At 36.6% G+C, this 24289-nt stretch overlaps 1 protein-coding gene across 5 annotated transcripts in view; it reads right to left on the reverse strand.

Moving 5' to 3' along the window:
• The window catches only part of ADGRB3 (adhesion G protein-coupled receptor B3), a 416394-nt gene that overhangs the window by 178377 nt on the left and 213728 nt on the right, over positions 1–24289 (reverse strand). For all 5 annotated transcript variants that reach the window (XM_010216525.2, XM_088539906.1, XM_088539905.1 and 2 more), the window contains 2 exons: positions 8884–9030; positions 8060–8135 (listed from right to left, as the gene is read on the reverse strand). In XM_010216525.2, the coding sequence (XP_010214827.1) occupies positions 8060–8135; positions 8884–9030 (223 nt within the window). The remainder of the gene's footprint in view (positions 1–8059; positions 8136–8883; positions 9031–24289) is intronic.

Genomic DNA, 24289 nt, shown 5'->3' on the forward strand with positions numbered 1-24289 from the left:
TTTCAACAAAAACACTGCGCTGGTCGCACATAAGAAAGGATGAAACATCACAGAAAGATTTACTCACAGGTATGTATTATTAATCTAAAAGTAGTCTACGTAGTCCAGATGTAATTATAATACACAGCATCAACATATCAACTTTTTTTTTTTGCTTTGTTTATTTTCTCTGGGAAAATGGTATTTTGGAGAGGATTCCATCTTGTTGAATCAGTGAAACACGAATCACCATGGTTACAGTAATAGGAACTTAACTCAGCAGATAGCACAAGGAATTAAATGATTCTTTTTGGGCAGGGTGAACTCTAGTCCAATTTTTCTCTGATAAATCATATAATGGAAAAATAATGGAAAAAGCTTTCTATTCAGTGCAATTCCTGTTTCTCGACTTTGTTTATAAGTAGTTACGTCTCACACATTTATTGACAAAATCTTTTCTCTCTAGCAAACTAGCATTTAATGTTGGGAAATTTCAGTGTATCCTGTAGATGTGGAGTAATGCAAATTCCGATGAACTTAATGCACGTACAGTAGCTGAATGCCCATAAATACTCCCATATAAGATTTAATTTAAACAAACAAATAAATAAAACAAAACTCCATAAATACGAAACTGTTTTTTTTTTTCTAATATTCATAACGGGTGGAAATAATGTTTACTAGCTATAAAAGATTTCATCTATTTTGAAAATTTACATAAGTGAATTGCTGATACTTATGTACTTGAACACAGTAAATCTTTGTGACTGATTAATTGCTGTACCTAATTCTGGAGTAGTTCTAATGGTTCTTGGGTGAGATCCAAAAGAGCATTTAAAGTGCCTGGAGTGCAGCTTAGGTACATAAATTTTGCTTAGATCTCATAAAAACCCTGCCTAGCCAGTTAGGTTCTCAAGAGTCCCTGGAAGACTTTTTCACCAGAGAATAAATGTAACTGCCCACGCTGCAATGAACTGATGTCTGCACCTCTCACTGCTGTCCTGCCTGGGCTGAATGCCTAGTTATATATCTTGTATTTAGTCATTTAGATTAGTCCCTGGAAGAATGTGATCTGGCAAGTATATTCTAAACCCACATAACACAAAAGATACCACTGAATTCAGCTCAAAGAATTGCAGTCACAATTTCTTTCAGAACCACTAGTGCCATTACTAGTGGTATTTCTGTTTCTGTTGTAGAGCAGTTTAGTGCTGAGAGCACTTTTTTTTTTTTTCTCCCAGGAATTTAAATAATCAGCTTTTACAAAACTTTCCTGAAGGCTGAATATGTGGGCTGCAATCCCTCTGCCTGGAATGACATCTCACACTTCCTGCGCAAGACAGGAGGAGAGTGACTTTGCTGCCATTACCTCTTTCTCCTTCATCCATCTTCTTTGACAAAACACTGAGCCTGTCACTGATATCTGAAAGGACAATTTAAGTATCTAAACCCTGGGAATTGTTTCAAGCTTCACAGAGCCCTGATCAGATCTGTAACTAAATGCTTTTTAGTCTGAGAAAGAGACAAGGTTTCACAGATGTAAATTTTTGCTGGCATGCCCTATGGGCAGATTTATCTGTCCAAATCCACCTATCCACTGCCTGATGTCATTTGTGAATCCTATCCTACCTCTTCATTCGCTGAAAAGAGGAGGCACTTTTAGGGTCTGCCAGCTAAGCAGTTAGGAAGGGCACATCTCAGTATCACCTTGTCTCTTGGTTATCCTAGATCCATGCCCCACATTTTACCCATATACATGGGTACATATATTTTACCCAGCTACATATCTTCTATCCATGATGGAACTGTGTTTCTGAATTAACACTGACTTCAGATTGCAGGATTTTCATGCCTTTTTTTTTTATAAAACCTTTCTGTCATGACATGTCATAAAATGCATGTTAAACTGGAATCTCCAAGATTCATACTTAAAGTAAATTATATGATGAATGATCCATTTCTTGATGTTTTAAAATAATCTAAAAAAAAAGTCTTGATTATCAAAAAAACTGTTGTCTTTAGTAAGATGACTTGTAGGAGATGGTCTTACAAGATGAAAGAGGGTATGCCTAGAAAGGCACAGATTACTCAAATTGAAATTTATTACTCAGAAAATATACTAAATTTCCTGGGAATTATAATTAAATAAATCCTTGACAAAGTTGGAGTGAATAAATTTTAATAAAAAACTTCCAGAAGTGGTGCCCTAGTGTTTTTCTTTTTTTTTTTTTATCTGAATTTAGAAAAATATTAATAAAACAGAGTTACTTTACTAATTATTCTTTTTCTGTTAGGATATTCTTTTATATCACGTTACTCATATTCATTCTATATAATAGGATATTTAAGCTTTCTCTTCTTTTTAGACTGACTTCACACTACCCAATAAAAATGAACTTATCATAGAATCATAGAATCATAGAATGCTTAGGGTTGGAAGGGACCTCTAGAGATCATCTAGTCCAACCCCCCTGCACACGCAGGGACACCTAGAGCACGTGGCACAGGACTGCGTCCAAGCGGGTTTTGAAGATCTCCAGAGAAGGAGACTCCACAACCTCTCTGGGCAGCCTGTTCCAGGGCTCTGTCACCCTCAATGTTAAGAAATTTTTCCTTAAGTTCCTATGGAATTTTTGGTGTTTCAGTTTCCGGCCATTTCCTCTGGTCCTATCAGTGGCCACTACTGAAAAGAGACCATCACCGTCCTCTGCACTCCCTCCCTTGAGGTATTTATATACACTGATCAGGTCCCCTCTCAGCCTTCTCTTCTCCAGGCTGAATAGGCCCAGCTCCCTCAGCCTCTCCTCATAGGGCAGATGTTCCAGGCCCCTGATCATCCTTGTGGCCCTGCGCTGGACTCTCTCCAGCAGTTCCACATCCCTCTTGTACTGTGGAGCCCAGAACTGGACACAATACTCCAGATGTGGCCTCACCAGGGCTGAGTAGAGGGGCAGGATCACCTCCCTCGACCTGCTGGAGATGCTCTTTTTAATGCAGCCCAGGATCCCATCGGCCTTCTTGGCCACGAGGGCACACTGCTGCCTCATGGTCAACTTATCATCCACCATGACGCCCAGGTCTTTCTCCGCAGAGCTGCTCTCCACAAGCTCGGTCCCCAGCCTGTACTGGTGTCAGGGGTTATTTCTCCCCAGGTGCAGAACCTTGCACTTGGCCTTGTTGAATTGCATGAGGTTTTTCACCGCCCAGTTGTCCAGTCTGTCCAGGTCCCTCTGGATGGCAGCGCAGCCCTCTGGGGTATCGGCTACTCCTCCCAGTTTCGTGTCATCAGCAAACTTGCTGAGGGGGAACTCCGTGCCTTCATCCAGGTCACTGATGAATAAATTGAACAGGACTGGACCAAGGACTGACCCCTGGGGGACCCCGCTAGCTACAGGCCTCCAACTAGACTCTGCACCATTGATCACCGCTCTCTGGGCCCTGCCATCCAGCCAGTTCCTAATCCATCTCACTGTCCACTCATCTATCCCACACTTCTGGAGCTTGCCCAGGAGGATGTTGTGAGGGACGGTGTCAAAAGCCTTGGTGAAGTCGAAATAGACGACATCCACCGCTCTCCCCTCCAGCCGGTCATTCCATCATAGAAGGTTATCAGGTTAGTCAGGCAAGATTTTCCCTTGGTGAATCCATGCTGACTACTCTTGAGCACCTTCTTGTCCTCCATGTGCTTGGAGACAACGGCCAGTATGAGCCGTTCCATCACTTTTCCGGGGACGGAGGTGAGGCTCACTGGCCTGTAGTTGCCTGGGACCTCCTTCTTGCCTTTTTTGAAGACTGGCCTGACATTGGCCTTCTTCCAGTCCTCCGGCACCTCCCCTGTTCTCCAGGATCTTTCAAAGATGATGGAGAGCGGCTTAGCTATGGCATCTGCCAGCTCACGCAGCACTCTGGGGTGCATCCCACCAGGACCCATGGATTTGTGGGTATCGAGGTTCCTTAGGTGCTCTCTGACCCAATCTTCCTCTACCCAGGGCAAGTCTTCCTCTCCTCCAGCTTCTTCTCTTGTCTCTAGGGCCTGGGGCTCTAAAGGGCTGCCCTTGGTAAACACCGAAGCAAAGAAGGCATTGAGCAACTCTGCTTTTTCTGTGTTATTTGTAACCAGGGTGCCCATCCCGTCCGCCAGCGGACCCACGTTTTCCCTGATCTTCCTTTTGCTGTTAATGTATTTGAAGAATTTTTTTTTGTTATTTTTAACGTCCCTTGCCAGCTTGCCTTCCAGACGTGCCTTAGCTTTCCTTGTCGCATCTCTGCATTCCCTGACTACGTTCCTGTATTTCTCCCATGGGACCTGTCCTTTTTTCCACATTCTGTATACCGCTGCCTTCTGCTTGAGCATTGCCACAAGCTCCCGGCTCATCCACGCAGATCGCCTGCCCCCTCTGCCTGCCTTCCTACACACAGGGATGCACTGCTGCTGGGCGTGGAGGAAGTGCTGCTTGAAAACTAACCAGCTCTCTTGGGCCCCCCTGCCTTCTAGAGCACTAGCCCATGGGATTCTACCGAGGAGGTCTCTGAAGAGGCTAAAGTTGGCCCTCCTGAAGTCCATTGTCGCAAGGCTACTTACAGCCCTGCCACCTCCTCATTGAATCCTGAACTCCACCAACTCGTGGTCACTGCAGCCGAGGCTACCCCCCACCTTAACATCTCCTACTAGGCCCTCCCTATTTGATAGCACGAGGTCCAGTAGCCCACCTCTCCATAAGAATGTTGTTGTACCTAGACAGCAGGAATGAAATTCAATGTATAAATGCTCTGTATGTATTTGAAAATATATGGATGTCGCAGTAGTAATGCTATGTGGTAAGAGCTGGGTATGCCTTGCAAAATTGTTTGAATAACATATATATCCTACTAGGATTGTTTATATTGCTCAAAAAGGTTTGTTCTTTTTTTCGGATTAATATAAACTGGCAAGTTCTCATCACACATTGTCATTATGAGGTTTATCGTTAATAGCATCCATTCTAGTAAAAACAAGGAAAATAAAGCCCAAACACTAAAATATAGCTAATATTGAAACTTGTGAAATATATTGTATATAGACTCCTAGATAACGAAATTCTCATTTTATTCATGGCACCTGGGTTATACCAGATAGGGGCTCTGTGGTAAGATGTTTTGAAACAACAACAACAACAAAGTCCCTTGTAGTAATACAGAAACTTGCATATCTTTTAGCGTTAGGAATGTGTTGTCACTATTTGCTTGATGGTTACAAGAAAAAGGATTTTATACAATCAAATGTTTATTTTTCTCCTGTCATAGTGCCTTAAAAGATGGACAGAAATCTCTTAAGAAGTGTTCAAAGTTTTCTGTATATTTAACTGTAGAAATCACCTTATCAGGTTGCAAAATCTAAATCATGTGGCCTTTGAACTCAAACACAAGTCCATCTTTCTTGTTTTACCTGGGTTATTTGTTTTTTTTTTTCACTATTTATATATTTTTATATTATTTTTATATATACTTTTATATTTAGAACAGTTTCACATAAGATGTTTTTCTAGAATGTTTTTCTATTTTAAAAGCTGGATAGTATTACCCTCCTTCACATTTTAGTGTTCTAAACATAAGGCTATGGTGGTGAAGCACTTCATTTTCAGCAGGAACAGGGTTATCACAATAATGCTTATTACAGTTAAGTAACATTAGCATAAATGATAATGGGTATAAAATAATGTAAGATGAATCTTTTCAATTTCAAAAACATAAGCAAAGGATACTATTTCCAAACCCAGTGGTACGAATGGAAAAATTTTAAACTGAACATGTTCCCAAACAAATGTAAAATGATAAGCCACTCTGAATAAAGGTTCCTTTAAAATATGCATTTTAATCTTAATTTTATAGAATAGTCTAATGGCTCAACAAATTCAGCACTAAACATGATTGTAGGATTTTTCTTCCTGTTCGGTGTTGTGTCTGAGTGAATATTAAAACGGTTTGAATGAATGCAAATTGTTCAAAATTGTGTTGCCTTTATGCAAATAAAATTATGTTACTCTTTTAAGGTCATGGGATCAGATTTGGCATATGATCATCATGGGTAAAAAAATCCAGTGCGAAATACTACCTGGTGAAGTAAGAGATCTAACTTGTAAAAGTTTCAGTATAACTTCACTCTAAACATTAAAGAAATGGAGGGAAGTACAGAAGAGGTAAATTCCTAACAAAGGAGAGACTAGAGGTACCCTGGAATATGCGTTGTATTTTGATATCACAGTTTAATCATGGCTTTTATTCCTTATTCTCATACATAAGAGAAAGTAACTACTTATTTCCTTTTCTTGGACAGATGAGAACTGGATTCAAATAATATTGAACATACTCAGAGGCAATGTGGGATATCCTCTTTTCTGAATTTCTGAAGACTTCATTTATGAATAGATACATGCAGATTATCACACCATTATGTTTTAGAAGCTCACAAAACGTCTCTACAAGATGAATTGTAGAGAGAAATGGTCAAATTCACCGTGGAAATCAATAACCAGCTGGAAGTAGAATAGATAAAAGCAAAAAGCTGAGAACTGAAATGCACTTTTCCATAGTTCTTAATTTGCCGACCTTTTAGGTCCCTATCCCACTACTTCAGATGCTATTGATTCTAGTGAAAATATAGTAAGACCTATAAATCTCACTCCTCTAAAGGATAAAATAAATGTCCTGAATGGGTTTTGTTATAAGCAAATACACAGCATTCAGCCGTTCCCATTTATTTTCTGCAAATTAAAATTGCCCATGAGAGCTGAAAAAGCAGAAGAATCATGGATTGCTGTTTACAGTGAAGAGGTTTGAAAGGCAAATGGCCACCTCAATGCTTTGCTCGGTTTGGCAGATTGTCTTTAAGGTCTGCCAAAAAGGGCTGAGTGTGATAGCCATTTAGCTGGATTTCTCTGAATACGAGAGAAGAGAAGAAAACATCTCTCTGAAACATCTCTTCCTTCCTGGTTAATTTCAGGAATTGGCACAGCAAATGGAAAGCACTTACTGACATTTCAGAAGCGCTTGAGCTGACACTTAAACAGTGCCCTAAGCGTATATGGCTCTCATCAGCACTTCCAGGTGTCCTGTCATAATATGAAACTGTTGGAACTGCTTTCTACCTTAGAGAGATTTCCAGTCTTGATTTACAGTTACTCACCGTATAGCACATCACAACTTTACTAGAACCCTTTTTTCTTACTTAGGGCTATGACTTTTTTCTTCCCCCCCAGTGAATTTTGGTAAAAAAATGTTGTTTTTCATCCTTTGTTTCAATTTTGATTTTTTTTAATTGAAATTTCGATTAAATAAGGTGACGGATCCCATTGCTTTCTAGCTATTCTTTAGGAGTTATTCTGATATAATATACATCAGTTTTACTTTACAGCAAAAAAGACATTAATAGACAAAAAGTACACAGGATCACGTGAATTAAGCTAATATTAATGGACCATGAAATGACCTAAACAGCAGTTTGAGAGGGGGAAAATAGTTGTTTCCAAACTGTCTATCCATAAGATAAAATCCTAAAAAAAAAAGAGACCTTCTATTTCTTTATTTATGTGTATGGGTCTCATAACTGACAGTTGTTCAGGTGTGTGAATCTCTTGCTTCTAAAACAAATCCTCACTACAGTTCTGTTGTCCCTTCTGAATGCAGCTTGTATGGAAAAAGTACTTGGAAAACTCCTAGAAGAGACTTGTGTAAAAGGAGAGCAGATTTCATATTATATCAGGTTATCATGTCTTTACTAGATCTACTACTACAAGCAGTAGTTAGAAGCATAGACGTATGTGGCCTGAGCACTAACTTATATCACTGTATAAACTTCCAGAGGAACATTTCCTTACTTAAGCTAAATGTAAGTTATACCAATCCGACAAAAAATCTTATTTCCATAATAGAAATGACATAGCATGAAGACAAGACAAAGATATATATCTTAAGTAAGAGTGGATGAAAATCCCACGCTACCTATACGCTTTGTTCACTGCCTACTTTTATCATGACAGTATAGTTATGATCCTGAAATTTAATGTTTAATTCATATTGTATTTACAGTAAAGAAGTTTCTTACCTTAAAGTGGGCAAAATGAGTTCTAAATTTTTGTACAGCACTGCTCCAAGTACAAATACAGTTGATTCATCTAGTTCTGAAAAGAGCAAGGAAAAACTTTCTTTTTAGATTCTGTCTTTCCCAAGCATAACTCAGCATAAGTAAACCTGAATAGCATTTACCTTTCTAGAATAAATTTTGTTTTAAAGAAACCATCATCATTTTGAATTACATCCTGGAAGTGTATCATAAAAAAAAATAGCACTGTTAGTTATGTATCAATACATTTCAACCACTGAAAGTCCTCTTTTCAAAAAATTCATCCCTGTGTACTACCCTCCATGCTAGTTCATTTACCTTTATAGTTATGTAACCTTAAAGACTATCTTTAGAGTTTAACCTGTAGCGAGTAAATTCTGTAATGTTACACATCTGCACTTCAATGGTATTTGCAAATTGGAGCTGAAGCCAGAGGAATTGGTCTGCTGATCACCATTCATTAAAAGTTAAGTCTTCTGTTACGAAGCTCTAATCTGTTCGAGCAGAGCAGTTACAAGGAGGTACAGCTGAATGCAGAGCGCAAGCTTCAAACCACTTGGTATCTCCACAGATGCAACTCTGTGCAGAATAACTAAGCATTGGCTCTGCAAAGTAGAAAATAATGTCTTGAGTTTCTTTTTGTTCAATATGCTGAACTTAAGCCTCGTTATAACCCTCTAAGATAAACTGGGGTACAATCTTTGAAGATGGATAAAATAACCAGTTCTGTCTAATACAGTGGTCTGAAGAAACCAAATTCCTTTGTTAAAACCAATAAAAACTAACATGCAGATATGCTTCTTTACCTGTTGACATAGGGGTGAAGATATTTTTTGGAATGACAACCCTATCTTCTGAGTTTCGTGCCCAGTCAACCATTCCTTTTCTTCCTTTCATGGGGAAATTGATGTCAGTCAGAACAGACGCTGCAGGAAGCTTCTGAATGCTGGCCACTAGTAAGAGAAATCACAAAATCAAACAAAATTGTGCTTCATACTTTAAAAGACTGCACAATGATGAGAACTGCACAGCAAAAAATGTATAATAACACAATTCAAGTAAAGCAGAAACTTGCAGGACGTTAGGTAGCACAAGACGTATAGCCTTCTACATAGTATGCAGTTCTTCTACGGATTAATTATGTAGCATTGATTCTACCACTTGTCAGCCAGGTCCTTGTTAACTTTTTAAACAGGGATTATTGAATACGCTGGTTCATATCCTGAAATTCACATGTAAGAACATGGTTGTGTCTTCAGAGCAAATTCTAAAATGATTAAATGTGACAGTAAAAGGAAGAGGACGCTGAAAATTGCTTTGGGAAACACAACTGCTAGTTGCAAGCTAATGAAGCAATAACAGAGCTTTTATCCTCTATGCAGGCACAATTTCAAGATAGGCTCATTAAAGAGATTCACATATTAAAAGACCTCATTGTTTCCACAGGAAGGAGAACAATGCCATATAGCACTTGATTTCTTTTCGCCGAAAGAATAATCCTTATTCTGAAATCTTAATTATATTTTTCTTCCCCCAAAAAACAATCAACATCACTATTATCTGCAACAGATACAGAAAAACTGAAGGAAAAAAGGTATCAAATCTAATAATAGGCAGCTTACAATTTTGTTTACCCATCCTCATTTTATTTCTGTTTCTAATTCCACTATTATCTGGAAGTCAGTTCTATCTTTGCTTTGAAGTCTAAGCATGACTCCATGGCAACACTGTCAGTATCTAGTAGGATTCAAACTACTTTTAAGAAACTGTCAGGGCTGCAAATGTTTAAGTATGCTCAGAGAGATGACAAACAATATGTCTGGAGCCCTAGCTCCACTAATTATGTAACTAATGTTGCAATGCTCTTTCTAATCAATTTATGATGAGGGTAACGTAGTTGAAGACTTTGGATGTTAGGACTATACTTCGATCTGCATAATGATTTCCCTGCTAGGACACCATGTAGTGGTGTAAACAGAAGTACAATAGGGACAGCTGTAAAAAGCAATCAAAACAGCAAAATTAGAGTAGAAAACCGTTACGTGTCTCATCAGTGGATTTTATTTGAAAGGAAGCTGTAATTCAAATCCAAAAGTAGAGGAAAATTGAGATGTTAACAATATTAGCGCCACAAATTATTACTTGATAACTGGCTCTTAGGTTCAAATTAGACTGCTTATGGATTATAGAATCACATTAGTGAGGTTGTACTTGAGGGTCTTTCAGTCTTCTCAATATAAAACTATCATGAGGGGTTTACAGTGCTACTCACATTGCCCTCTGGACTGAAATTGGCCCATAAATTCACAGCCCTAAAGGGATGCTTAGTATTGTCAAACTTCAGATGGTGAAGCTGAAGAAGTGTTCAGGTGTTTCAGAATTACTGATGCATAAAATGGATTGCATGTTTTCACACACATTCGGTGGATATATGGAACATATTAACATTATACAAATGGATTTTTTTCCATGGTTACTAAAATCCAATAAATTTTTTGTTATATTTTCAAAATAAAGCTAAACCCACAGTTATTTAGTTTGCAAAATTAAATACTGACTGGATGAGACTGCATTGTATTATTTGTGCAGTGTTTATCTGCATATCTACCTATCCATCTATCCAATTAGCCAGTATAGCCTTTATATTTCATCCACCTTTAGGATGGCAGTTCCTCTTATTGAAATAGGAAATCAATGTTATTCAATGGAATTCTCTCTGCACAACAAAAAATCACTTTAGAACTGAATAAATGATGAGAGTCTAGGGTAGCATTTCCCTGGACTGGTCTATCTATGTACTTTAAATAGGGCCATTAATCATGGTACCACAATTTAGATCCAAAGATTCCAAAACATTTCTTAAGACTTAGATGACAAATAACATAAAAGCTAAATACAAAACCTAAGCATTTGCCTTATGGCTTATATGCAATAAATATATATACATATTCCCATGTACAGTTCAGACAAATTTTTGCTACTCAGAAGCAAAAAACAGCTAAACAAAAGGATCTTTACTTAACTTCACAGAAGATTCCACTTTGACATCCTTAAGACTTCAGCTTTCTGTTTAGACAGACAGAAAGCTCAACACACATTAAACAGTAACTGAAATTGATCAACCAAAATGCTTGCTCTGTGCCCTGTGAAGACTACTTGTAAAATTAGACTATCGTAGATTACTATGTCATTCTTTAGCTGCTTAGCTGAGGGATTCCAAGAGCAGGTGCCTAACAATTTAAAACATGATGCTGCCTTTCAAGGTATAAGAAGAGTTCACTGGACTCCAGATGGAGGCAACAAATTCAGCCCATAGTAACATGGCCAGCTGCTTTCCTGAAACAACTGGCATCTTGAGCACCATCATGAACTGTATTTTGGTTCTAAACGTAAGATAATCTTCTTAACAAATATTAATATGAAAGTGTTCTCAAAGAGATTCTGGAGCAGCAGCAGGTAGCTACACTGTGAAACAAGACTTTCTCCCTCTCAGTTTTAATCTGCATCATGAAAATAATTGTTTACTTTGGTGTAAGTACGACAATCCTTCTACAAAAGGCGGCATGTAATTCAGGTGCCAGGTCATTCACACAACAGGAACTCCAATGTTCCATACATAACCGTTACACAGAAAGAATAAGACAGAATGACAAGTCATTCACTTTGTACTTTATAGTACCTTTTATGATAGGTTTGTCCTAGAAAATGTTACCCCAACTATTGCAACCTGAATGATTCAGTTCTGCAATTACCAGGTGAGTACTTCATCTTCTCATAAATTTGGCGAAAACCAAAAATCGCACATATTTTCTTAAATTATCTAACCAAAATATTATGACCTGAATTTGTGAGACAGAACACTAGCAGATGAGAATATTTACAGCCACTGTGCTAGGAATATTGTTGCTTGATTTTATATTCACACAGGAGAAGTATATATAAACATTCAGGAAATAGACTCAGTGAGAATACTAATAAGAAGGACATTGTGAAATGGAAAAAAATAAAAATAAAAATAAAAATAAAAATAAAAATAAAAATAAAAATAAAAATAAAAATAAAAATAAAAATGGCTTAGGCAGCAGGTGAAGAAAAAATGCATGTGCCACTTTGAAGAAAAGAATTTCAAAATGTAAAAATGTCCCATATATGTTACCTATAACATAAATCATTCTCTCAGAAAAAAAAAAGTTTCATTTATTGGTGCAATCCATTCTGCTTTTATAATTTGATAATCTCTTTTTGGACTGTTTATGTGGAAGGCACAACACCAACATGTATCCATCTTGCACTCCTCAGTTATTTTTTACAGCTTGCACATATAATGCTGAAGACACAATTTGTTAAAACTGGTATCATATGACAGTATGGTATCATATGAAAGTATTCTAAGACAACATGATGTATATGACTGTATGATTACTTATTTGTATTATGGCAATTCCTATGGTATGCCAGGTATCACTCAGGAAATATATATATATATATATATATATATATATATATATATATATATGCATATAGTGCTTGTGTTAATTAGGAGTGATGTTTAGATTTTGATTTAATCACTAGCACAAATAAGAAACAAAAACGTCACCACGAGGAATTTTGGTGGAAGAAGACTTAGAGACAATCAGTTTGGATGCAGGGAAGCAAGTTTAGAGTACAGAATATGTCGCATATTTTTCTTGGTCAGTTTCTCTTGTGGCTTCTATATACCTTTAATTACAATTTTAATATGTTTCCACAAAGGCAAAAAGAAAAAGTAGGAAACAGGAATCTCATTCATGGTGCATGCTTGCATTCAGTCTGTGAAGAATGCAGGAAGTAGAATATGTATTTCTTCAAAAAGCAACATCACCATCTGAATATTTCAGGTCAAATTTCTATCCCTTAGACTGAAGAAGGCCTACACGAGCTATGACTTGTGTAAAAAATATATATATATACACACACATTTATATACATATAAAATACTTTAAACATCCTCTTGATGACTAGCAATATAAATTATAAGACAGTGGTTCAATTACACATAAGAACACATGCATATTTTATGATTTCATAATAAATATTGATTCGATACAAACTTCCAAGTAGTCCAGTCTAATCAATTTAGTGATTGCTTTGGCTGTAATGGATTGATTTTAAAATCTCTTACATGTACATCTCCATTTAACTTTTTTTCACTATCTCACTGCAGTTGCAGACAATGTGTTCAATACTGTCCTACTGAAAACTTCTGAATGAGCACCTACTAGCTGTTCTTACTTACTGAGTATGGCAAAATTTCTTAGGATTTGGTTAACAATTACTTGTAGGAATGAAGAATTTTTCATCGCTATCCAAATGACCTGATTACACACAGTATTATGGACACGGTAAGTGGTTTATTTAGAGCAGCAGAAGAGGGGTTAATTAATGTATTAAGAAAGTTCTGACTGAAATAAATATTGTGTAATTCTTGTATACTAACCCTTGTAGATCACATCCTAGACTGCCAGAACTCAAATGCACTGCTATGATATTTACAAGCATGAATGAGTTATAAGCAGCCTAGTGCAACGGCCAGTGTCTCTCTGACTGGTCAACGTTGCTGACTTCCAAATAATAAAAGAGAAAGGAATCAAGGAAGGACAATGAATAATCTTAACTTTCTTTTTCCTGACCATCCATTAGCCTCCATTGTTGAACAAAAATTGAAAATGTTTCAAAATCAGCCCTTTGAATAATATTAATTTACACATAGACTAAATAAAACTTTAAAAACTCTCACAGTGGAGATTTGGGTTCTAAAATTGTATTTTAAGCCAAATTAACAGTTGATTCCTAGCTGTCAAGACTGAACCAAAACCCTGTTCTCAAAATCTTTAGAAAAGATGTTCAAATCTGAGCCTCTTTAAACAACAGGAAAAGAGAGTCTCGCTTCACTTAAATTGTAACATTCTGGGTTTGTGCAGCACAGTAATTATATTGATTCCTATTTTACAATTGCTTAAGATACAGAGGAATAGGAATTTATTATTATATAATGCATCAGTGCCTTTACAGGAAAGGAAAATCACTTACAGAAATCTATGAGACTAGCATAAGAACTTGATTTCTGCTTAACTCTTTGTGTCAAAGTAAGATAGAAGAAATCTGAATTGGAGTGAGTTTCAATCATAAACAACAAAAAATGCATTTATCTGTTAGCAGTACTATTCTCTCTTTTCCAGTCCTTTTCTGAGTTGTCAATTGACAGGATACTATATATATTATTCCGCACTTAGTACACTTCAGTTCATCACACAATAAGTTTTTATTTTTCAGACAGAATATTTTACTAGTCTTCTGGATGAGCTACTGCTAAATTTATTTATGGAAAAATAAAATTATTTATAGTCATGAACAGACCTGCTATTGTCACAGGTGTTCAGAATACATAATATGATTTTTTGTGTTTGTGTTTTTGAATTCAGAATACTGCATATTTCCGCAAACAGGTCTACTAAGAAAAAGACATATTTATGCATTTTAAAACTATTCTCTTGACTCTTCATATAAAGCTTACCACCTATAAGATGATATATAACAGAACGATTGCAGTGCCATGAGATCCTGTACATGAATGTAAGAACAACCACCAGCTAATCATCACTCGGTGAATAACCTGAATGCGGTGTCCCAGCAGAGAACCAGCACCACACCAACATCACCCAGTAATGAAAGAAATAATGCTCTATTCCCTAACAGATCTACTAGTCCTTATGAATACCAACAGAAAAATAATGCCTTATTCAATTTGAAACTTTTTAAGCCCTACTGGTCCATGGGCAGGCAAGAAGGAAAATGCCTAGAAGATGGCTGTGCGCTGGTATCTCTGAAGCTCCTCAGCCCATAGCATCTACCCAACTGGTCAAGCCTTGGGCAGCAAGACGTACTACAGACATAGGCAGAAATAGCAACGTCAGAGATGGTTTTCTTAACTGGGTCAGGTCAAAATTTCCTTGGTCAAAAGTTCAAGAAAGTTCAGCATAGATCCCTCCATCTGGTACAAAGCAAATTGTGCCCACTGAAAGTTAAGAACAGTGTTTTAAGTTAATCAAGAACCTACTATAACAGTGGTCTCTGAACATTTCCTTACTGTATTTCCATAGACACCGCAAGGCGGAAGAGAGAGACCTGCTAGTTTTCTCTTTGTAAAATTACAGCTTTATCATGATAAGGACCATAGATAATTAGTGAAATCACTCCTATTTTGACAAAAATAGGACTCCTATTAAACAAACTCCTTTAAACAATATGAGCAACATATATACATATATATGTAACAAATACATAGTACACATGAACAATCACATAAATGTCTGACAGCTAAATATGAATCCAATAGTACGTAAGAAATTAGAGCAATAAGTTACCATATCAATATGACCAGCATAATATTTAGCACCAGTTAAAAAGCGATGTGACTTGAAGCAGTGATGAGGATGCATTTAATAAACACTCAGAGCTCTTCTGCTACTTATATAACTGAATTAAAAATACATTTTCACAGGCAGCAGGCTAGCATGTCCTTTTGTTTCTGTGTTCTTTTTTTCAGTGCCAGCTTCTGTATTTTAGGAACAATTCGGGAGTATATTTATTTTAAAGATGCATAAAGTATCACATATGCATAGGGATTCTCCGAGCAGCTTCAGATTCCACATTTGTTATGATGAAAGATCTGACTTGATAAAACAGTTAGAGCATAAGACAATAATTCTCATTATTTTTCCATACCTCTCTTTATTCCAGCTACAGAAATCAAAATGGAAATTTAAAAACTAAGAGCTTAAACAGTAGTTATGGGCTTAAGAATTGTTATTATGCACAATAAAAATCTTACTATTTAAAAAAGAGGTAATCTTCAAAGACTTAAACTATTGAAATTCAGTCTATGAGAGAGAATTAGTATCAAAAAATGGCCAGAATATCATAGAATTTGGGCATGTTCCAGATGCCCATCCGGAGGGAAAAATAATCATAGGATTTTTATAGTGTAATCATTGTTGCTATTCACTTGTTATAATTAATACTTCCTGTGAGACGAATACGGCTGTTTGCAGCTGACCAGTGATGAATATAAAGAACAAAATCACTTCTAAGATTGTAAATCTAAATCACAAGTTTGAAGAAAAGCCCGTCAAACTCATGAAAAGGTAAACAAAATTTTCACGAACAGCCAGGAGAAAATATGCCCAGTGACAAATGGAATGCATCCTGAAATATAGGGCTATTCTAACAAAAATTTTAAGCAAGACATGGAGGGAGGCTGCATTTCAAGACAACTCCAGCCTCTGGGAGTAATGTTGAAGAAGGTGAACACACAAAAAATTGAAGAGAACTATAGTCACATCCAAAGCACTTCTGAATTTCTGAAAGAGCTTTGCTATTCTCTTCTTAGCCTTACTGAGCATTCATACTACTAAAGAGACTACTCTTGCCTCGTCATTTGGCAGTTCTCAAAGCAGGAGAGGATTAAGGTTATGTGAGGCAGAAGATGGATGATAATGAAGGGGATAGAATGACTTAAAGTTTAAGTGATTGAGTTTTAATGTTACATAAAGGTGAAAAACATGGTAGTAACAGAGAAGGACAAGGGCAACCGCAACATTATTTTAGACTGACTGTACAGGGAAGGTGCACAGAAGAAGTGTTTCTCAATTACTTAAGCAACTGAAACAAAACATTGATCCTGGTTATTCAGGCTGAAAACAAAGGAAAAAGCAAAAGTGAAGATGATGTTAAGGTAGTGAGCCCAGAAGATGGGAAGGATGATGAGGCCACCAACAGAGAAAGTGAGAAGTTGAGAGGGTGAGATATACATATGTTTATTTATCAGGCTTAATGATGATTGGACATCCACAAGGAAATATTAAAAAGGTAGTCACATAAAACTTTACGGAGGATGACACATCATTAAAGGGGGGAAAAGACACTGAAATCTTTAGTAGGTAAACAACAAAATATTGCCACAACATAAAACTGCTTGGAGAAATGAAGAGCTGAGGTAGAAGGATTGGTTCCTGCAGTAGCAAATGGAAGCAGAGGAAAGGTGATCACTGTCTAACCTTCAGAGAAATGACAACCAAATCCTATTACCAGAAATCTAAGAAGCTGTGAACAAAGTTACTCAGCATATTACATATATAAAGGTAATCTCGGGATAGAATTCTTAGGCATGTTCTTAGAACATTTGATTCACAAAAGCACAGACAATAAAAATAAAAAAGCATGTAAATCAGGAAGTGTTTCTAACCGCACCTTTCAAAAGAGGATAGACATGGATCCTAATTTTATTACAGAATACATTTTTTTCCTACAAAGTGGCATTTTGAAGGCAGAGAGCTTTTGACTTTTTTTTTTTCAGTTTTTCTTTGCTGTCAGTACTTGGGTACTGTGGGACCTCACATCTCTCAGTGAGGCCAGTGCACCTGCCTCACTGTCACCCTCAGCTTCTGGCTTGCCTTTCAGAGCAGGCCAGTCCTGCCACTCAAGGACACCAGCAGCAAAAAAGAGGTGCTGCAAGGCTTTATTGGAAAGAGCCTACCAAACAGGCTTAGACAGAGTCATACAGAAAATGAGATACAAAGTTAGGACAGAAACACAGGTCTCCTGTGCCTGGTTTTCATGTTAGAGCCATAATTCTAACCCCCCTCCCAGGAATTTTTAACTGGGCCTTTGGTTTTTGGAGAGATGTCTCATTCATCTTGAATGCCCTCCACAGAGTAGACAAAGTGGATTAAGATTTGCTTAAGGGATTGTAAAGAGTCATCTTGGGGCATTGTGAAATCTTCTTGTCAGGATAATGCACAAGTATTTATTTAGATTGTTTACATCATATATAGCATTTTGAAAACTCAGTACCTCAGTGGGACATACAGACATGATCCAATATAAGTAGGAAGGAATACTAATTAGACTGAGTTTGATTTACTTGTTCACATTGGTGGATTCTAAATTAACTTTAATAACTCAGGAGAAATATCTCAGAATTATTGTAGCCATTACAATAAAACTGCACAATGAGAGATATTTAAAAGAAAAAAAAAAAAAAAAAAAAAGAAAAACTGAAAATCTGGGCCTATAAAGGGAGCTCCTACAAGGGAGTTCGATTACTAAAAATTTTTATAATACCATCGTATGAATCAACATGGAAGCCTGCTTTGGATGTTGTGTTTAGTGTGTTAGCCAGTTCTGGTCATCCCATCTCCAGCCTTCCCTGCTTCTTCTCTCCTAAACAACAGGCTTTTCATGTTTTCTCACCTAAAGCTGTGGAAGGAGGAATCAAAGAGATCCAAGTAGCTCAGAGAAAGGAGGAAAAAAAAAAAAGTCACGCAAGTTAAATACATTACTCTTTCTATTTTGTTTTTAAAGAAATGTTTGTTCATTTATCTTCACTAGAGGAAGAGACAGTCTGTTCCAAACTATGTCTGTATACAGGCACCTTATACTTCCCATTTTCAGTGCAGTTGACAGAGAAAAATAGAGATGTCTAAATAGGTGTCATGGATCTAGAGATTTTAAAAATCATTTAATTTTTTTATATATGTTATGTAGCGAGCTTAAACTGAATTTTGGGGACACTGGATCAACCCTTGCCTGTAACTGATTACTTAAAAACCAAGCTCATTATGCCTGGGGTAAGTGTCTAAATTAGTCATACAATATGGTCACAGAATCATATCTACTGCAGATAGGTTAGATTTTCTTCGCTTTTCCTAAGATGCAATAGATGTCATCAAAGGCAGCCATTACTCTGCCTCCCCATTAGGAACATTCCAGTCCCTAATTTTGAATGTTTATCTCTGCAATTTTTCCATTTCATAATCACCTAATATGATTCACTCTCTGTTTGGTGCTTCATCCTCTCTACAACCTATTTTCTGCTACAGTTATTCCAATACAGATTTTATTTCTATTGCTGTTGTTATTTCTTTAATTTGTCATGCCTTTCATTTCAGTATGTTGTTGAAACACATATTCAGAATAGGAGTTCTCCAGTGGAAAACATACTGCTCTGGCTAACCATCCCTTGTTTTCTCCAAATAGTGCCTTTAGGTAGAAGCTTTATATGGAGAAAATTTCATTCTGCAACATGCAATACTTCAGAAAACATAATTATATCTGTGGTATAAAACTGACTCTTCTTTGATAAAGCTTTACAGTTAATTCGTTTGAAATGCAATATCATGAAAGTAAAGACTTAGCTTAAAAATAAATATGAAAATAAGAGGCAGGGATGGTATTTTTGCTTACTACCGAACGACAGCTTTTGAGATACACCAGCAACAATAAAACACATCTGCTTCAATCAATTTCCTCTACCTGAAAGCATCAACCTAAAGAGTGACTGAATTTCCATGCCAGACAAGCTATTAATTATGGAAGACTTTTGTGTATTCTGTTCCAAAATAGTCTATATTTTCAATCTTGCAAAAAACATTGCACATTAAGGATTCTACACCTGATCCTAGTTTCGCTATTAGTGTCATTTGGGATTACTGTCATTATCTACACCATCAGACTTGGGATATGGCCATGTACAAATTGTAACATAGAGTCCAGGTGTCTTTCCTAATACAAACCACTCACTGAGGAACTGGACAGTTGAAAAGGGACATTGTATTTTAGCCTTTTTTTCCCCACCTTAGCCTGATCATAGCAGTGTTATCCAATAAACAGCATTTTTGCAGGGTACAAGAAAGAAATTGCTTTTTTTCTCCTTTAGTTATTTTTTCCCCTGTTGTATGTAGTTTTTATTGTGCTATTGCCTTTATAGAATATTTTCAATGTACTAAATTGATTTTCTGTCCCTAATCCCAAAGCATCTAAATGGTGCTTTATTGGAAACCAAACTAACTGCACACTGGTGGCACACATTCATAAAAAAATTTCTAAACTGAACCAAAGAGGAGCAAAGTTAAGGGTCACTATAAGGCTGCTCAGTTATTTGATAATATTTCAAAGCAATAACCTTTTGCAGGAGCACTAGTGTGGAGAGCATAAAATGGACCTATCCAGATATGAACTGCGGCTACTAATTAAATCTTGATAATTTAATCATTTGAATTCTACAGCTACACTATATATTTTGCAAAAGGAGATATCTTATTTGAATGACAATAAAGCATTCTCAAAAAGTGCTTACTACCATCATTCAGTAAATGAGACTTCCAGTGCACACCCCAAGACAACATACTGGTTGGCTGCTTAGAGCAAGAAATTAACTGCACATAAAAAACCTTTGTTTTTCCCAAACCACACACCAATGTTCACATAAACATTAAAGCAGCGAATTGAGCGTAAGCAGTATAAGAAGAAAAATCAGTTAAGCGCAACAGCTAACTTAACTGCCTTAATAAGAATAAATAAATCACATTATTGCACATATAAGGTAGGAGAAGAGGAGATGGAAGTTCTTAAACAAAAGCTGCAACTACATTTTAATGACTTGGCATTTTTAATAACCTACTATATTTATATTTATGGAGTTTTTATTTTGTGTCTTCCCTCTTTTTCATTCATAGAAAATTAACCTTGGAACAAAATAATTAAACGGAGAACAATGATGAAGCAGCATAAGAACAGGAACTTGACCTGCCTTTTCTTGAGGAAAGCTCTAACCACCAGCTATGGAATCATTTCGTTGTTTAGCCCAATCCTCAATATAACAACAAACAAACAATCAAACAAAACCCCAGTGACTTCTAGTAAATAAAACCATTTAAACACAAAATAAAAAGGCAAAATCAGGTTTTGGTAACTTAGAAATTCATAGTTTGTCAGTCTCAGTTGGGACAGAATGTTTTAATGGAAGCTTTGGTTTTATTCCAGTGAAGCATGTGCAAAGGTTGAAATCTGAAAGAAAGTTTTGCAGATTGGGCAATTCTATTTCATGCCCAGCTATACGTACGAGACACTTTAAATGTTGCCAAGAGATGGCTCAGATTAATGTGAGCACAGAGAATTCTGAGCGCTGGTAAAATTTTGGATCCAGTGGCTAACACTATCAATAGAAAACCTAAGTATAGGGAAAAAAAAATCCATAAAAAATTGTGTGTTTTTTTCAGGCTACAGACAGACTCTCTTAAACTATATATTAAAGAGCTTATGAATAAATACCTTGCTAGATAACTCAAGATTTTTAAAGATTGTAAACAGGGCCTACATACTTACAAGAAGGAAAAATGCCCAAATTCCTACATTACTACTTGCTTTCTTAATTCCAAGTTTTAAAATAAAACTCCTAAATACATCCTTCACATCTATGCAGGGAACAAACACATGCATCCAGCAACTTCCCCATACTGTCCCGTGGAACAGAGTAATGAACAGGACAAACGCCTCATACTCCTCCAAGCTCTCCTGTCAAGTACCATTCTTACCTAGATGTAGTGCTATATTTGAATGTTCTCAGTGACTGATGTGCAGACTCTGTCATTTAAGTGTATGAGGAGTTTGGATATCTATAATTTTAATTTATGAAAATGATTTCTAAATACAACCAGGAATGTAAAATAGATGATGCAGTATAAAATCACCCGTCATGTTTTCTAGTAGTGAAACTGTTCATCCAAGAAACAGGTATAAGTTCAATTTGGCAAAGTTAAATGACAGTCATTTTGCAGAAATTAACTTTTCTTTGTGCATTGTTGACTGTGAATGGAGACCATTATTTTTCATTGCCTAGATAGCAATGCAATTTTCAAAGCTAAATGAGCATTAAAAACATTCATTCTATGCTCCTGCAACGAACAATCTAAGATACCTAAAGGCAAAATGAGACATTCCCTTTAATCTTTATGAACATATTGTCCCCTCTTGAGGTAAAAAAAAAATGAGAAAAGAGAGGATAAACTTGCTGTATTTTTATAAACATTTCCCCCAAAGGCGAGAGAAGTTGTGTGTGTGCAGATGCAGCAGAGTGCATGATTACCAATCCCTGAAGATCCAGTCATCCTGATGACTGCCTCACGGTTTCTTCCTCTTGGGCAGGCCAGTCTTATCTCATTCTGCTGCTTTACTGGAGATGAGATATTTGTGCAAACATAGAGAGGAAATATGTTGCACCAAGGGGCACCATCTATAGACAGACAAATAACTTTCCAAATATTCCTGGTGATCATGCCTTTGAGATCAGCGTGTACTTGAAGTCATCAGACTAAATAATAGCTCTCTCTCTCTGCCAGACTACAAGTAACATGCAGAATTTATAGCCATCCCTTTAGTCATTATAAGTAATATATATACGTAATATATGTATGCATGTGTATACATAAATAAGAAATGCTGATGATTCCAGACTCTAAGTGTGAAATTAGTAATATTTCATTAACTTCTGTTAATTTTTACCAACTTAAAGTATGATCATTGGGGATATGACGATGCTTTTGTCTTAGTGTACTGTCAGAGTATCTGCATACTGTTTTTCACACAGGAAGACTGTTGCCTCTTGGCATCACCTTAATACACTAACGCACTTCGGGGGTCTGTATTTCCTGCATTAACTCAAAGCTACCACGGCAGCCTCTTAATTTCTACCCCCCTAAGTCTCATTCTACTCTGAATTTGTTAAGCAGTACCTGAAGATGCAGCCATACAAGGCAAAGCAGTAAATACACTCAGATCTTTAATTCCTTAGGACATTTAAATCTACCTGTTAAAAAAATGTCATAAAGCAATTTCCTTAGAAAATGGCAGTTTTTAATTACTCAGGTAAACACAGACCTGTAAGTATAATGATTCAGACACGAGTTTATGGAGGTAAAAATAGGATTGATACAAAATTTTAAAATGCACATACTTAAATGCTGTAAAAAATACAGATTTACACAAATGTGTTGTAGCTACTGCTTTCTAGACTGGTTGCAGGCATTCTTCATTACAGCGAAACCTGGAAACCTCCAGTTTCTGCAGTTTCCATTTCTTTAGAACCCTTTATTCCATTACAAATTATTTTTATATGAGGTAGAGAAGGAAATACCTACTAGATTATTCTAGTTGCTTATAGTATACCATTTAAAACACTGAGCAGTTTATTTCAGGTTTAAGACCAACTAATAAATTGCATACACAAAACTAACTATTGGATTATGTCTATTACTTAGAAAATAGCCATAGATTTAACTTTATATCCACATTTGTGAAGACTGTGTGAATAAGTTTCTTATAAATATTCCCTTAATATTAACCTTTTTTTTTCTCTCAAGTGGCTGTGGCAGCCTTCTTTTCTCAGGATCACAGAGCATTTAGTTTTAGAAAAGTGAGAAGAAATCTGCTCTTTTGTGTACTTCTCAGGTAATGCACTTAGCAAGCTTATTTGATATTAGAAAAGAAACTGAGCTGTAGATCATTTACTTCAGGCACTAAGTCAGATGGTGTGATGAGCTAGACCTTCAAAATGTGCGTGAAGTTTTTTTCCTTTAATCAGCTGAGAAAGCTCCATTTTCCACATGTCAACACATTTCTCTGATCAAGGAATTGCCAAAGTTGATATACAGGAAGTGATATGAATGCATATGGTGTGGAAGCATATAAGAGTATGAAAAAAAGTCCAACTGACCTTTGTCTGTAGCTTTCCTATTCTCTATTTTATTTCTCTCTTGAAAAGAAAAAATCTTTTACGGTGGCCTCTAGCCACCACAAGTTATCTATAGGGAGCCTGAGGAGAGGCTCTTCCTGCAACATCATGCACTGAGAAATGAGTCAGTTACGCTGACTGGGCATAACTAACCTTGCCCGGCCTAGGCTCCGAACCGTGCCTGGCCACTGTTTGGGAAGGTGCTAAGAATTAAGCAGCATGGACAGTTGTATGACAACTCTCAAGCCACATTTGGCCCTTTCTGATTTATGTTTATAGACATAGTCTCAAAAGCAAGAGGAAAAGCCATGAGGGATCCCAACTCAAAATGCAGAGATGATATGTGCTGATGCTCTTAGGTCATTTTGAGAAGGAGCAGGGAATTAGATCACAAAAATGGCAGAAGTCCACATAGCAGAAGTATGAAACCAAATAAAAAGACTGCTAGCCAAATATTGCTTACTTTGATGTGTATTTTACTAGTTATTTGAAACTTAGTCAGAAACCTGAAAGGAATGTAAATACCCCAAGAATCAAAGTGGACATTTAGCAGGAAAGTACTGCATTGTAAAACTGCCCAGGTTTCACCTCCTGAATGTCCAGGG

Source organism: Tinamus guttatus, unplaced genomic scaffold (genome assembly GCF_059628265.1).
Source record: "Tinamus guttatus ecotype Peru unplaced genomic scaffold, ASM5962826v1 Tinamus_guttatus_pri_ptg000051l, whole genome shotgun sequence".
Taxonomy (NCBI): domain Eukaryota; kingdom Metazoa; phylum Chordata; class Aves; order Tinamiformes; family Tinamidae; genus Tinamus; species Tinamus guttatus.